General features: G+C 30.8%; 1 protein-coding gene across 1 annotated transcript; it reads left to right on the forward strand.

Annotated features, from left to right (window-relative positions):
- Positions 1-4,991: 4,991 nt before the first annotated feature.
- Positions 4,992-8,606, forward strand: LOC141704162 (putative F-box protein PP2-B12). The gene is made up of 3 exons (XM_074507471.1): positions 4,992-5,243; positions 6,318-6,421; positions 8,162-8,606. The coding sequence occupies exons 1-3, from the start codon at positions 4,992-4,994 to the stop codon at positions 8,604-8,606; spliced, it is 801 nt and encodes a 266-aa protein (XP_074363572.1).
- The last annotated feature ends 8,734 nt before the right edge of the window (positions 8,607-17,340 follow it).

The raw sequence follows: 17,340 nt of genomic DNA on the forward strand, positions 1-17,340 counted from the left end.
AGACATCCAGTATTAGCAAACGAATTAAACCCTTCCAACACTTTATCCTTTAGAAAAGGCCAAAACTCCTTAATATACTTCATGTTGAATCCATCTGGCCCAGGAGCTTTATCACTACTGAATGATTTCAATGCAATTATTATCTCCTCCATACAGAAATCCCTCTCCAAAAACAACACTTCTTCCTTATTTAACCTCTTATCTATAAGTGACCCCACCTCCAAACATTCCATCTTTTTTGAATTGAATATAGCTTTAAAGTACTTGTAAAAAACCATTCTGACCTCCTGAGCTTCAGTTACAACCTTTCCATCCACAACAATTCTGTCAATTTTATTTCGACATCTCCTTTTCTGAATCACTTTATTAAAAAATTTTGTATTTTTGTCCCCCTGCAGATTCCAATTAATCCTTGCTTTCTGCCTTAGCATTGAATCCCTTTTCCTATAACTATCAGCTAATCTTACTTGGCACCTAACAACTTCCTCTCCTCCAACATGACTCCCATCTAAGCATTCCAATATGTTTTCTACCTCTTTAATCTTAATCTCTAGCTTATCCTTAGCTCCTTTGCACCATTGTTTCATTCCCAACTTAAATTTCTTTAACATGACTTGAATATTCACTTGCATTCTAGCTTCTTTACCTAGCTTCTTTACCTAGCTTCCAAAAATTTTCCATTTTCACCCTAACCTCTTCATCATACAGCCACCAATTAAACACCCTAAAAGGCACTGGATCATTCCGAATTTTACAAGCATACATCAACAAAGGTCTATGATCCGATATCATCCTATTAATTTCCATAACTTCCCAGTTATCTCGAGCACACCAACTATCATTCACCAGAACTTTGTCTAACTTACTAAACCTTCCAAAAGGACCAAACCAAGTAAAACTTTCATTTATCAACCCAATCTCACACAAATTATTATTCTTAATAAAATCTTTAAAACCCTGCACATCTAATCTTCTATATGTGCAATTGACACTCTCTTTTTCATCCATAATACTATTAAAGTCCCCAAGCACACACACCAACTCATTTCCTGTGATAAGTAAGATTTTTGATATCTCATCCCAAAATTGCCTCTTACCTTTTAAGTTTAAAGGACCATACACATTGACTATATGAAAAACTTCATCTGTTAAAATGCATTTGAGCTGAACCCACTGCCAAGTTTTTCCTGAAGCCGAGCCTAAATTTTTATAACACAAATTATCCAATGCTAAAATCAGTCCCCCTGACAAACCTTCTAAATTCTGTATAAGCCATCCTACTTGACCACTGTCCCAAATGGATTTCTCCCAAAATTTATTCCATTCCATACATTTTGTTTCCTGCAAACACAGTATATTAACTCTTATAGATTTGATCATATCTTTAACCATTCTTCTCTTCACACCATTACACAACCCTCTACAATTCCAAGATATTATTCTTATATCTTTTACTGACATAATGGTTTACTTTTACTATAGTACAACTTCTTTACTACTTCAATCTTACAATTCTCCTTTTTGCAGCTGCTCTGCTATCCCAATAATAACTTTCTCTCTATCCCCTAACACCTTTAGCCCAATTTGTTCAGCACAATCTATTATTTCTCTAGCAGCTTCTTTCCTTTTTACCTCTTTGTTTCCTGACAAAGTCACAAAACTACCTCCAAACCCTAAACAAGGGCCTAACCTATTATTTCTCCCAAGATACTTCCTACATCCTAAATTAACACGTCCTTTCAAGTCAAAAGGATTGTTAAACTTTTTACCTTTCTTTTTAGGTCTACCTACTCCTTTGACTTTGAGCTTAATAATTTTATTACACAAAGTACCTTGTGAAGTACCGGTAAAAACACCAGACTCTAAACTGTCAGACTTTTCCACTATGTTCTTTGTCTCTCCAGACTTCAGCTCACTTAAAAAATCCTTACTAGTTGATTTAGAGTTTGTTCTAACCACTTCTTCTGCAGCTTGACTATTTAACAAAACCAACCTCCCCTCATGCACTTTTCCATCCACCTCCAACACCTCCACCTTTTTACGCAATTCAAGTTCCTGAAGAACACCTACATTTCCTTTCGAGTAGCCTTGACTCCCCTTACTGCTACAACTTTGGATTCCACAGCCTGACTAGTACTCACTTCCCTATCTACTTTTAAGTCCTTATCTTTTGACTCCATTCTACCATGCTCCTTCATAACTTTTGATATAATCTCTCCTTCAGATAAACTCATTGAACCCATTTTATTCTTCAGCTCCTTCCCATTTACAAATGACTGGATTAAAAAACTCACTCTCATTATCTTTCTGATAGGACCAACTAATCCAATCCCCCAACCATCTCGTATAGCCCTTCGAATTTTCTTCTAACCACACATTCATTGGGATCCCATAGCTTTGTAACCATACTGTCCTGGAAACAACCAGATCGTCATCTTTAAATTTTCTCAGACTCCTAAACCATTTCTCAAAAAGCTTATCTGCATATTCTTCCCACCCCTTGTCACGCATACTAGCTAATAAGAACTTTCGAGAAGTTAATCCCACTACATTGACCTGTTCTATCCCTTCTACTCGTAACTTATTTTGCAACGAGCTCGCTGATTCATCAGTTCTTGAGAAAGCCACTTTGGTATCATATAAACCCTCCTCAACTTCTTTATCTACTACTGCTTCAATATATTCAAACATTTCAACCCCCAACTCCTTCTCCTGATTTCCATTTTCATGCTTATTTCCAACCTCAGCATTCATTTTGACAACATCCTTTTTAATATTATTATAGTCATCCCTATTCCTAATCTGATTTGACCCAACCACATTATCTTTGTACACCCTAAAATCTCCTTTTCCTTGATCTCTACTAACCTTTTTTCATTAAGACTCATATGAATATAAGATCCTAAACCCCCCTTTCCCTTAACATTAAGAATAATTGTACCGGCTTCAAGCTCCGAAGTTGTCTTGACAAAACCATATATTTTCCCTCTTTTGTCCCTTTTTCCAGGCATAATTATATCCAAAATAACCCCTGAACCCCTCAAGCAATTCCAAATTTCCCTAGCTATGCACTATCCCGGAATATTATACAGAAAAATCGTGAAACTTGACTCCATTCTTGCTTTCCCTACCTTTTTCTTCCTTTGCACCATTTGCCACTCCCCCTCATCCACAACTCTTTTGACATCCACCATCTTGTCTTTCTCATTCTTTAATGCTTGCGCATAAGTCTTGACATTTCCCCTTTCACCTTGACTTTTTCCTACACTTCTACTCTTCTCCTTCCATTCCAACCCTCCCCTACCTTTCAAGCTTCTCCAATGGATCTGATTTAAAGCTTCCGTTTAAAGCTCTCAGCACTAAACCCCTTCTTAGCTACCTTCAACTCACCTTCCTTAGTCCCCTCATTTTTAAATTTTTTCCCGTTTGGCAGCAACCCCATAGCTGTTAACCTTTGAGAGAGAAGACATTTTTTTGTTCAAGTTGTTAATCGTGATCGTCCAGAGTAACCTGTTATTGAGATTAAAAAATTTGGAAATGTAAGATCAATCGAATCCGACATAATAGTGTTTTTTTCTCTATTAATCTAACTTTAAAGAAAAATAATTTGCCATTTTGTTATACTTGTAAGAATATAGTGTGTACTAAATTTTAATTGGTAGAATTGTTTTATGATTTGATGTTTAACATTAGGTTAAAAAAATGGTGCAAAAAGAGATATTATAAATAATAATCTATAGACAAAGACAAGTAAATATAAAATATTATAATTAGAGAAAATAAACTCACAAATTTGTAAAAATTACACTTAACAAGTTTTTTCAATCTTATTACAATAAACATAAAATTACTAGATCAAATGTACATATTTGTAAATATTTTTTTAGATAAACATAAATATTTGTATATTTATTAAATCTTATAACTAAGATCTAAAAAGGTAAACTTGAGATTGTTGCATATAAATATTAATAGAGTTCAAATTAAAGCATAGTAATATTTAAAATTAATTATGTGGTTAGGTTTGGACTAAACATATAGTCATTGTTTTTTAATTCAAGAACATTTGCACACTGCACGGATTTTAAATATTTTATTTTTCTTTAATATTTTACATCTATTAAATTATAATTTTCAAAGTAATTTTTTAAAAAAGAAAAATTTCTAGAGCAAAAGAAAAATATTATCTTACAAAGTAAGGGGCCGTGTCGTTTTTACAATAATGTTTATAACATAAATAGTCACCTATTTATTTTAATATTAACCATGACACAACTATTATTTTATTATTTAATAATTTTTTAACCTAAATTTTTTTTCTCCAAGCGTTTTTTTATAATTTTTTAAAAAAAAACTCTCCAAGCAATTTATGTATAATAGTTTAACATTTTTTAGAATCATAAGTTTCAAAAATTTTCAAAAATGTAACATCGACTTTGTTAATTCAACTAACATAAAAGTTTTCTTAATCGAAATTTAAGTACGAGATACAATTACGAAATGATATATTTTCGGTATAAAATTTTTACAAATAAATTTTGCATTTTATAATAATATTTCATTTTTAATAAATCATTCAATTTTTATATTTCTTAGAATTTTTTAAATTTACAAAAAATCATTATTTTTCATATTTTTGTATATTGCAAAATCATTATTTGAAAAATCAATATTTTTTAATACTTTTGTATATTGCAAGGAATTTACGTGTGCGAAGCACGGGGAAGATTACTAGTTTAAATAATTTGTGAACATTTTATTTTCAAATGAGCTGTGTAGACCGGTCATCAAAATTTTGGACCTTAAAAAATATGGGTCATGATGGACCTTGAGGTATAGGCCCGTTTAGCTTAAATCTAGAAACATCTAAACCTTTCTGGTAGGTACCGTTAAAAATAAGGGAGCAAAGATAATAAAAAACAAATTATATCATTACAATCAACTTTAAGAAAAATTTGGGGAAGAAAATCATACATCACAAAAGAACTAAGATGGTGCACCTTACGGAGAATTGCCTATCGTTAATATTATCATTCACATCACCCAAGGATACATGTAGAGCTTCAGGTGTTTCAACAGAATTGAGGGCTGCCAGTGATTCGGATGAGTTATGGAACAAATTTTTACCACCCGATATTAATCAAATTCTCACGAGACCAATCTCCACCTTGACTTACACCATGAAAAAACAACTTTATTTTTCTCTATGTGACTTTGCTATCTTGCTGGACGATGGCAATGTGGTAATTCTCTCAATTATTTCTTGATATTATTATTTGTTTACTAACTTTATTTCATTGTATTATTTTTAATATTTAATATTTAACATTTTGATATTTTTTATGTTTTTATATCCTTGTCTATTAATTGTATTTCAATTAAGATAGTTTTTTAAATATTAGATCGAGTATTTTTTCTGTTAATATAAGTTTTAATTAAAATAGTTATATGTGTTTATTTTATATGTATGTAAAATAATAATAATCATTAAATATAATTTCAATAATTATTTCAATAATGTAAAGTTTTGTAATAAGGTTTTTAAAAATAAAATAGGTATACTAAAGATTTAACGATGAGATTTAAAGATGTATTAATGTTAGAAAAGATTATAAATAAAAATTAAATATGTGTTTAATTAACATTAAGATACTTATACATATTTTAATTAAAATATGATTATAAAATAATTGTTCCCCGTGAAAATTAGTTTTAAAATATAAAATATTATTTTCTTTAATATGTATTTGGGATTTCATTATTGGTATTTAATTAAGTGCTTATCAAATGTCAAATTTGGAAAACAATATATAGAAACAACTGAATGAAATGTAAGATTATTCTTTTTAAGACTGGGATGACCTAAGTTTACCATGTGTATTACTCCATATATTTAAAATTTCTCATATATTTAAATTTATTCCCTGCCGTTTTTGCATTTTACATATTATAGATGTACCCTTATCTTCAAAGACTGATCAATGTAAGGGCATAAAGATTTAAATATTTCTTTATTTGTAATTAATGTTCTAAATTGACATATTCTCTTCAATTTCTCCATTAAAAAAATTAGTGTTTAGATGAATTATTTGTAGCTATATGATTATTTATAACTATATGATTGGGAGTAAAGATTGGATAGTTGACAACCAAAAATTTACAATAATTTATCCAAAAATTATGAATAAGTATTAGAAGTTAGAACTATTCATGATGATTTTTGGATTACTTATGTATTTGTATCATGATAAAAGAGAATGGTCCATAATCTTTTAGTTAAATTGTCTAATTACTTGATCTCATTATTGTTCTAACAGAGTTTTTGGTTGGATAAAGGAAGTGGAAAAAAATGTTTAATGGTAGCTGCTAGGCAGCTTGCCATTGTTCCTTGGTGGTGGCTGTTATATGATAGTAACTCAAGGTATGTGAATAATTATTGTTGCATTATTTACATATATGCAAATGTACATTTTGGTAAATACTAATCTGGTTCTAACTACAAATACTTGTGCATCACTCTATATAATCATAGTAACTTTATTATAAGTATTTTCTTTCTAGTATAACAAACTAATAAGTGTGGGAATTATGGTCACTCTAGTTGGGAACTGTTAGCTTGTGTGTTGAGTTGTACAATGTAGTATTATATTTTCTGCATACCTCAATTGAAAAGAAGCATTTAGGGATCAGGTGACAAGACAAATTAATGGGTTGTTTAGAGTCCTAACCTACAATACCAATTTTTTTTAAAAATTATGTATATATTATAAATTTTGCTTAATATTTTGATAAAAGATGTTATTTAAAGTATAAAATGGAATGCTTTTTTTGAAAATAAAGTAGCAAAACATTATTATGAAGGGTATTTTTCAAAATATTCACATTTTTATCTATTAATAATATCATTTTAATAACAAAATTTTGAGCTAAGACTAAACCTTTTTTGTTAAAATTTGCAATCTCTTTAGGTATTGGCTTTTTTGGGCAAAAAAATAACAGAAAATAGTAAAACAGTAGTGCTAATAAAGATAATTAAATACAACATTATGCATATTTATTTCCTATATGAATGCAAATAAGAAGTCTATATTACATGTAGCCTGATCTATTACCTTAAATAATTTGAATAACTTCACCTCACCGGTCACACCCAACCAGCTAATTACAATTTAAGGATAAATCTAAATAATTTTGACTATTCTTGGTCTCCATTCGTGAATGCAAGTCAATTTTATGAAATGCAGGTCACATGACATTATCTTGTAAAAGATGTAAATCACTTTAGGCAATTACGGTTAGAAATGATAGTATTGATAGAGAAAGTGTTATTTCACAAAATAAATATTTAATAATATTTTTGATATGCACATATTTTGATATTTAATATTTTATAATATTATTGATATACACATATTTTATGAAAAAATAATATTTTAAATGTGATTTAATAGTAGAATTAGAACTACAAGGTCGTATTTTTTCAAAAGCATACTTCCTCGTCCTTTTTGGTAAAAACACTTTTCTAATGAGCAGATTTTAAAATTTTAATAAAATAGGATTTGAGGTAATTTTGCGCAAGAAATTGTAGTTTTGTGTGCAACAACTCCAAACTAGGGGTGTAAGCCAGTTGAGCCGAGTCCTAGACCGTGGCTCGGCTCGAACTCAATAAATATAGTTCGGGTTCGAGCTTTGAACTCGACCAAACTTTTAATTTCATGTAAAAAGTTCAGTAGGCTTGAGTTCGGTTTGAAAACTCGAATTTATTTCACTAAATATTAAAAAAAATTCAAAATAGGATGGTTTGGCTCAAGTTCGATTGAATAATAAATAAATAATATATAAAAAATATAAAAATATTTTTATAATAAAAATAACTGAAAATAATAGAGACTCAATAAGGCTCGAACCTTACGAGCCGAGTAATCGGAAGTTCGAACTCGACTCGGTTACAAATTTGAAAACCTCGAGCTCGAACTCGAGCTCGGCTTGATTAATTCCCAGCCGAATTGGAATTTTTTACGAGCCGAGTTCGAGTAACTCACGAACAGTTTGACTAGTTTACACGTATTCCGAACGCATTGTAAGTGATGAATATGATTAAAGTCGTCCTCTCATCGCATGTATCATGCATTCATGCCTCAATGTGTTATCATATGAACAGATTTTCAGAGGAGGTTGCTGTACTTGACAAGGGGCGGTGTGTTGATATTCGTGGCAAAATGAAAATTGGAATGTTGTCTCCTCACACCACTTATGAAACATATCTTGTCTTTAAAATATATGAGGATGCCTGCGGACTTGATTCGGCAAAGACATCCATTAGATTTGTTAATGAAAGAGAGGAGGTGCCTGATGATGAAGCTAGCATAGTTTATCCTGATCCAAGAACATCTGCACACAACATTGAGCAACGAAATGGAGAGTTTAGTCGGTGGAGGAAGGACAAATGGATGGAGATTAAGATAGCAGAGTTTGAGACTGGTGCAAGAGATGATGATGATGAGGTGGAGACACGATTTATGTCAACTGATACAAATGTACTCAAGGCTGGCCTTATCGTACAAGGTTTCGAGTTTAGGCCTAAACAACCCATGGCAGTTGTTTAATGAATTTATCTGTTGGCATGCTTTATTTTGTCTTTAAAAACTTTCCTCATGTAATATGAATTATCTGTTATTTGAAGGATGTTAATGAATTATGTTTTATGTAAAATTTGAGGGTTTTAAGACAATTTTGTTTGTATCATGGTGTGTCCAATTTTAAGGCCCATATCATAACCGAATACAGTTTCATTTATTTAGGCCATCTCCAATTATAAATTTATTTTATAATACCTTTATATGCAATATTTCACCCTTTTAACCTTAATCACTATTTTATTTCCAATCATGACTTTAAATATAATTTTAAATTTACTTCAAACATCATTATAATTACATACAGCGTACACAATCCCTCCATACACATCATGAGGTATGTGCTATTTTAATATTTAATATTGCATAATAACCCGTGCGAGGCACGGGTCATTTTCTAGAATTATAATGTTCTTAATTGTTTTTTATATGTAAATGTTGTACAATGTCTAACGTATATCAAATACAAGTTGATTGTTTATCAATATGTATTATTTTCATAAAAGACAATAACAAATTACACAATGTTTCAAATATAAACCATTAAGCAAAATATATATATATATATTATTGTTTGTGTTGTATAATTTACATTAATGAATGAATATAAATAGGGTAGTCATTGTACGTTTAAAACGAAACGATTATACTTAATCTGTAGAATGCCGTTAGTATGTTTACAAATAAAAAGTTAAAAAATAACATTTATGTTGAATATAGAGTTAACCAAAAATTTTGAATTTTATTTAAATAAACTATATGTACTGGTCTATATTATTACCGAGTTCACTACTAATTTACAATTAACTTACTCAATTTAAAATGATAAAAAATGCATAATTGAAATCAGGATGACTTGCAATCATAATATACAATATTGTAAAATTTATACTATTGTTAATATAAAAGTTGATTTTAATAAAAAAATGTTCATTTTTGAAATTCAACGTATGTATGCATGGAAAAATATTAGTTTTTTATTTACACTATGGTTACCAAAGTAACATTAAGTTATATGTGTGTGGTAGCATGTATATTGTAGTATGTTACATTTCTTAATAAATTACGATGATTTCAATTATTTATATGCTAAATATCTGATTTATGTATATTTTTAATCACTATTAATATCTAGTGAGACAAATGATTACTTAAATAACATGCATTTATAATTATTCAAAATAAAAATTATGTAATAAATAAATTGCAATAATTTATATATGGTATTCATATTATCACTAACAAACAATCTATATCTAGTTTTTACGCAACTGAGTATCAATCATGGTTGTAACATAAAAATAAATTATATATTATAAAGACTTATTATTGATATTCATGATTTTTTTCAAGGATTCGAAGGAAAAATTATTGTTATATCGTTATTTAAACCATTTTTAAGTTCCTTTCATTACTACTCTAATATTTTTTCATATAATAATTTAAAAATATTGTATTCTATTATCCTAAAATTAAGTATTTTTCAATTTGATAAAATTTTATAAATATCATTTGAACTGGTTAATTCATTCAAATTAGTGAATAATATATATTTTTTCTTTAAATAATATAAAATATATTGAATCAAATGTCACAATATAGTATAGATAAAACTTTTATTTAAATAATTTAAAATATCAAAATAATTCAAAATATTTGTACAATATTATCTTAATCAATGAATATTATTTATCTAGAAGAATTCTTTTTAAAAAGCTAGTTTTTTTAAAGTGAAAAATAAAAAATAAATCGATTTAATATATCATCGTAGTTTTAAAAAATCTTATGATATCTCATATCAAATTTCGAATATTTTTAAAATCGGACTGTTTTCTATCTCCATGACTTCCTCAGACTCTGTGCTTGGTTTCTGCAATTCTTCGAAGTAGAAGGAGCAATCCAGGTCTGATGAATTTTGAACAAGTTTGGACAATGCATCAGCTTCTGAATTCTCCTCTCTGCTGATTTGGATGACTTGGACTGTTGGTATGGAGGCTAGGTAGCTTTGGACCAGAGCCTGGTAATTGGCTAGAACTGGATCCTTGGCTATGTACTCGCCATTTGCTTGCTTTACGACGATCTGGGAGTCGCTGTAGATTTTGAGATTCTGGATCCTGAGTGTTGTTGCTAGCTTCAATCCTGCAATCAAGGCCTCGTACTCTGCCTGGTTGTTTGTTGCTGAGAATGCAAAGGAGATTGCTGTTTGAATTGTGAATCCTTCCGGGCTCTTTAGGATGAGCCCAGCTCCCGATCTTTCATTTGTTGAAGAACCATCAACTTTGAGAGCCCAGGCTTCTGTTTCTTGATCTGTGTTTCTCTCAGGGTCAATGCTCATGGGCGCGGGCTCTTCTTCTGGGAAATTGCATTCTATGATGAAATCAGCTAGAGCCTGGGCTTTGATTGCTGTTCTAGGAATGAAACTTAGATTGAACTGACTTAACTCAACTGCCCAATTTACCAATCTCCCTGAGACATCTGGCTTGTGTATTATCTTTCTTAATGGTTGATTTGTTACAACCCGTATTTCTCTTCCCTGGAAGTAGTGTCTTAGCTTTCTGGATGCTGTGACTAAGGCAAAAGCAAACTTTTCTAGACTCGGGTACCGGGTCTCTGCATCTTTTAGCACTTGGCTCACATAATAAACTGGTTGCTGTTTGCCGTTCTCTTCCCTGATCAAGGCTGCTCCAACTGCCAGGGCCCCTGCTGACAGGTAAAGGGATAGGGGTTCCCCGGGTTGAGCTTTCGTTAAAACAGGGGTTGAGAAAGGTACTTTTTGATTTCTTCAAATACGCTTTGGCATTCCTGGCTCCAATTGACTTCTCTCTTGTTGGTTGCTCCTTTTAACAGGTCAAAGAAGGGTAGGCATCTCTCAGCTAGCTTGGATATGAATCTTCTGAGTGCAGCTAGTGATCCTGCTAGCTTCTGCACATCTTTTTGTGTTCTAGGAGCCTTCATCTCTTGGATTGCCTTTATCTTTTCTGGGTTGGCTTCAATTCCTCGGTTGCTTATAATGAATCCAAGGAATTTTCCTGCCCCTACTCCAAATGGGCATTTTTCTGGATTGAGCCTGAGTGAGTATTTTCTCAAGTTGTCGAAGCATTCTCTCAGATCTCCTATGTGCCCGGGGAAGCTTGTGGATTTTGCAATCATATCATCCATGTAGGATTCCAGGTTCCTTCCAATCTGGTCCTTGAAGATTTTATTCATTGCCCTTTGATATGTTGTTCCCGCATTAGTCAATCCGAACGGCAGCATTACATAGGCATAGACCGCCCTGTGGGTGATGAAGGCTGTCTTTAGAATGTCTCTGGGATTCATTTTGATCTGGTTGTACCCCGAGTAGGCGTCCATGAAACTTAGCATCACGTGCCCAGAGGTTGCATCGATCAATTGATCAATATTTGGCAGAGGGTAGGGGTCTTTGAGGCATGCACTGTTCAAGTCTGTGTAATCGATGCACATTCTCCATCTTCCGTTTGCTTTTTTCACCATCACTACATTTGCCAGCCATTCCGGGTACTTGACTTCGCATATTATTCTGGCTTTCAGTAGTTTCTCAATTTCTTCATCAATTTCTTCGCATATTACAAATATTTCGTCTACATTCTCAAAACTCGCTCAACAAGGGTTTTGAATATAACCATAAGAGATTCTATGATATATAAGGATATAGTTCGAGCTGGATATCCAGAACATGTAAGGATCACTAGAGGTAGCTATTGTCTCATAGTTTCATGTCAAACACTTTCAATCAAAACACTCTAGCTGTGTGCATGATAACCTTTCCTGACTACAATATGGCAACTATCACTACTACAGCGATGGCATTGTCGTCTAGTGAGACATCTGAACAGACCATTTCCTAGTCTTTTTATTGGTTCAGTTGCAACATTTCCCATCCTTAACATAGATCCATCTTCGATTGGTTGAAAATCTTCAAACCAACGAAGATCATTACAAACATGTCTTTCTGCTCCAGAATCAATCCACCATGCAACATTATAATCATGCACATAAATGCCTCATAATTTTGTATTATGAGGCATTTATAATTTTGCCTAGAATTAGTGACACATAATTCTGCCTAGAATTTTAATTTTTATTAAAATCTGACCTTGTTGCTTTTCTGGATCCTTAGATCCACTTGGACCAGCGTTATGCTTGCCTTTACCAACCCGACAATCCTTCTTGAAATGACTAGGTTTGCCATACTTTCAACATGTCAATTTTGGTTTCTTGTTGGAAGAGGTATTATTATTTTTATAAACTTCCTCTTCTTACCATTGTCTTTGTTTGAATTCTTAGAAGATCCACCATCTTCAACCATATTTACAGAAGAGTTACCGACTTGATTCTTTCCCTTAGGATTCATCCATTTTCATGTCGTGTTGAACAAACTGTCCCAAAATCCTTAACAGTTCATTATACTGTTCCATGACCGGTCTAGTATCAGCCATTTTATAGTTAATAAAATTACTAACCAGAAACTTTTTGCTAGAAGCATCTTCAGCCATGTACTTGGATTTAAGGGAATCTCACAATTCTTTTGCAGACTCAACATTTTGGTATATAACAAAAAGAGAATTAGACATACAATTTAAGATGTGACCCCGACAGATGTAGTCATCATTCTCCCATTTGCAGTGTCTTCTAGTCTGTTCTACAGTTTCCTCCTCAATCATTTCTCGCATTGGAGTACTCAAAACGTACACAACTTTTAATGTGGTTAACAAGAAATGCATCTTCTTTTGCCATCTTCTAAAGCCATGTCCCTCAAACTTGTATGGTTTTGCAAACTTACTAGTCATATCTTTTACAGATTCGTTATTCGCCATCTTCAGAAAACAAATTTGTTTCAATCTTTGTTGTAAAAAAATTGAGGATAACTTGGATTATTCTGAAGTCTTGACAAACAATTTCAGATTGAAACAATTTGGTGGTTATCCAAACTTTTCAACCGGATAAAATCAGAATATAAGAACAGAGAATGATGTATTTTGTGTGAATTCAATAACCAACCTTTTATTTTTTTTCTATATCGATGACCAAATCTGTTACAAGTATTATATAGGTGTCCAAAAGACATGTCCTAAGACACGTCCATACATGTCCAAAAGACATGTCCTAAGACACGTCCTTTGAGGTATGCGGTTGTGTCTAAAAGACATGTCTTTTCACATTAACACCAACCCCGCCAATACCAAAAATCATAATAAACTCAAACAAGCATGCACTCCGCACTCTCCTGATTTGTTTGATGAAATATTACAATCACATTGGTCAACTAGTTAATCCAATTACACTAAAATATCTAACACATCTTAGTATTGATTTTATGCAAGGTATTTTAACAAGAATCTGCTGTATGATTTCTTCTGGTAGGTATTGGCATAAAGGATTGGTAGCCATTAGCAACCCAGTGGTTTAATGAATCATTAGCTAAAACCCTAACCAACATGTCCCTGATACATGTGATAAGAATTGTTGAATAACGTGATTTGTTCAATTTCTTACTCTAAAATTCTTTTACTAATCATGAATTTTCATTTTAATATTTTATTTATTATTTTATATATATTTATTAAAATAGTAAGTACGTTTGAATAATTATTGTTCTCAATGTTAATTTTGGGGTTTATTCACCGGCATTTGTTATATTATTTTTTGATTTGATTTTGGTTGCATATGTTACAAAAAAATCAATTTCAATCCGGTATGTGAGAAATCTGAATCAAAAAAAATAAATTATATTTTTTAATGATACCATTTTGTCAAAATGTTAATATCAACGGAAATAGGTGAATTAAATTAACAAAAAGGTAATTTCATGATTCATTAACCAACCAAAAAGCAAAATAATTAGCATATCAAATTGGAAATGATGAAAGATGATGATGACGGTGAAGGATAACAGAGACACGATGGGTGTGGTTAATGAGAGAAAAGACGGAGGATCATATTATTGAAAAAAAAAGGATAGAGAGAGTGTAATAATGAAAAAACACCATATTTTAGTTTTTTTCATTAATTTTTTAATATTAATAATATTTTTTTCTATTAATGTGAATTTAAAGATCTAGATGTAGAGTTTAAGAAAAGTTAAGGTAGTCATTGACTTATGTGTTTATTTTATTAAACATCTAAATATTAAATTTCTTAATTTTAAAATAAAAAAAGGATAGTAAATAAATGTCAAGATTGAGTTTTTTACATGATTTTTTCATAATTTCACGAAAAAGATCTCGAGACTAGCCTCCAACTCTTTATTCTTTGCAAAGACAATTGATAATTGTAGGTTTGTTGTGGTTAGGTGTGTAGCACACGTAAAATGCTAGTTTAAATAATAGTAGAATAATATAATTTTTTTCTATTCTATTTATAATTGAATAAGGATATTATTGTATCACTTATTCTACAATATATAATATCGTCTTTTTTAAATATATATTTTTAATGGTTGAGATTGTTTGATGATAATAATAAAATTTGGCTCAGCTGGTTAAAGAGGGGATAACTATCCTCTTGGTCACAGGTTTGAATCCCACGGGAGGAGAATTTATGATTATGCCTCATGTGGCTTAAATGCAGTAAACCTTGGTTCACGTGGTTTGCAGGCTATTGCGTGAGTTCGTAGGGTTTACCCGGTGTGCACCCAAAGGGCAGTGGCTGTGGGTTAGCTACGATAAAAAAAAATTGAATAAGAAGTTGTAACATTTATTATATACATATAAGTTGAGATTATTACCGTATAGTGTACAATACCAAAATTTCCAAAAGTTGAATAAGAAGTCAGCTATGTATTAATTATTATATACAAGTTGATCACCCATACCTGGTTAATTTGTTTAGATAATTTTTACAAATCATAATAATATGTGTGTTATGTCAAAATTTCTAATTTTTACTCAAAAAACTCACCCAAACTATCTAGTGGTGGAAGGATCGCCCAATATACCCAGTATGTGTAATACGTGTACGGAATGTATATCATTAAGATATATATTTTGTATATATTAGGCATAAATATGCCCAACATGCATGTTTTATAATTGTTTTCTTAATATATGATACACATGTTGAACACATTTGTATTCAATAAACTCAAAATTTTAGTTGTCGTGATCACGCATAAAACATGTGTATAGTTCAAACAAAATATTAGTACGCATAAGTTGGCCGGTATTTAACCCCCACTCTAGGGTAATAGGTATTTCAGACATCCGGTGTTAGAAGTAGCATAGTCCTTGTTCTCATTGTACATCACCATTATTATATATATATATGTTATCTATTACAATATAATTGATTATTAAAAAAATAAGGGAATTATAATATAATTCTAATAATCGTATTAATTTATCGAAAAACAATTTAGAATTGGACAAAACATATAAATCTAAAGGTAAAATAATGGTGAGAGCAAAACGAGAATTAAAGTCATTGTTAATTTTATTTTTTATTTACAATTACTTAACAAAAAGTATAAAAAATTGTAATATACATGTGTTAAATACATTATTTGTATTAGAATTATAATTAAATATTATAAATATATAATTTTAACAATTTTATTATTTTATTAAAAAAATACTCTAGGGTTATATAGCATCATATCATAAATAGGATTATCGAGCTGCAATAAAAATAGGAATAATTACAATACAATTTTAATAATTTAGTTATTTCATTAAAAATAAAATAATATAGAGTTGTATCAGAAATAGGATGATTGGAGTGAAACCAAAATATGAGTTGGATAAAAAATAAGGTAATATCAAAATTGGGACCAAACTTAATAGAATTATAAGACACATACAAGTAAAAAATACCAAAAATAATATTAAACTTAATAGAATTATCAGATACATAGAAGTATAAGACATACATACACGAAAAAGGGTCTAAACAAAAGTTTTAATAGAATTAAAAGATATACAAAAGTATAATGAATAAGTGAAACCAAAAGTTGATAATACGATTATTCGTGACACTTGTATATGAGGGGTTTCGCTTATTAATAATAGTTATAATAGTTATGTTAAGTTAAGTTATTATTATTAATAATATAAGGATATAATTAGAAACAATTAAGAGCACCCGGGTATTATGTAGATAACATGACGTGGTCATGTGAGTATTTTTAAACCCAAGGAGCCCTAGGAAGAAACTCTTCTTTATAATTATAGAGTTACGGTATGCTATAACAATCATTTGTTATTGAACGAACCCTTCTCTAATATATGTTTCATTCTTCCAACAAAGGCAGGATGACAAAAGTAGTCCATAATTACTGTAGATGAAATGCATTCATCCTATTATAAAGATATCTATGAATTTGCTTCATTTCCTCCCATATCTATTAATAAAAGCATGAGCATCTTCAGCCAGCAGGACCTTACTTTGGCAAAATAAATTTTTATGTTTTTTGGTTTATCTATTAAACCAATCTCAGTCAACGAAAATTCTAGGGTTAAATTTATTACTAAGCTCACTTTAAATGTTACTGTGCAAAATTTAACACAAAATCATGTGAACATTTAAAAATGGATTATAGTTTTTCAAGACATTTCCAAAACTGCAGCATTTTGTTCTCAAACAAAATCTTAAGACTCACTAGATAGTTTGTGACGGGGGAGATTATAGTAAGGGCCATCGAGGAACACACGGCCCCCCAAAATAATTCTTTTACGTTTCTTAATCATTA

Source organism: Apium graveolens, unplaced genomic scaffold (assembly GCF_009905375.1).
Source record: "Apium graveolens cultivar Ventura unplaced genomic scaffold, ASM990537v1 ctg750, whole genome shotgun sequence".
Lineage (NCBI taxonomy): Eukaryota > Viridiplantae > Streptophyta > Magnoliopsida > Apiales > Apiaceae > Apium > Apium graveolens.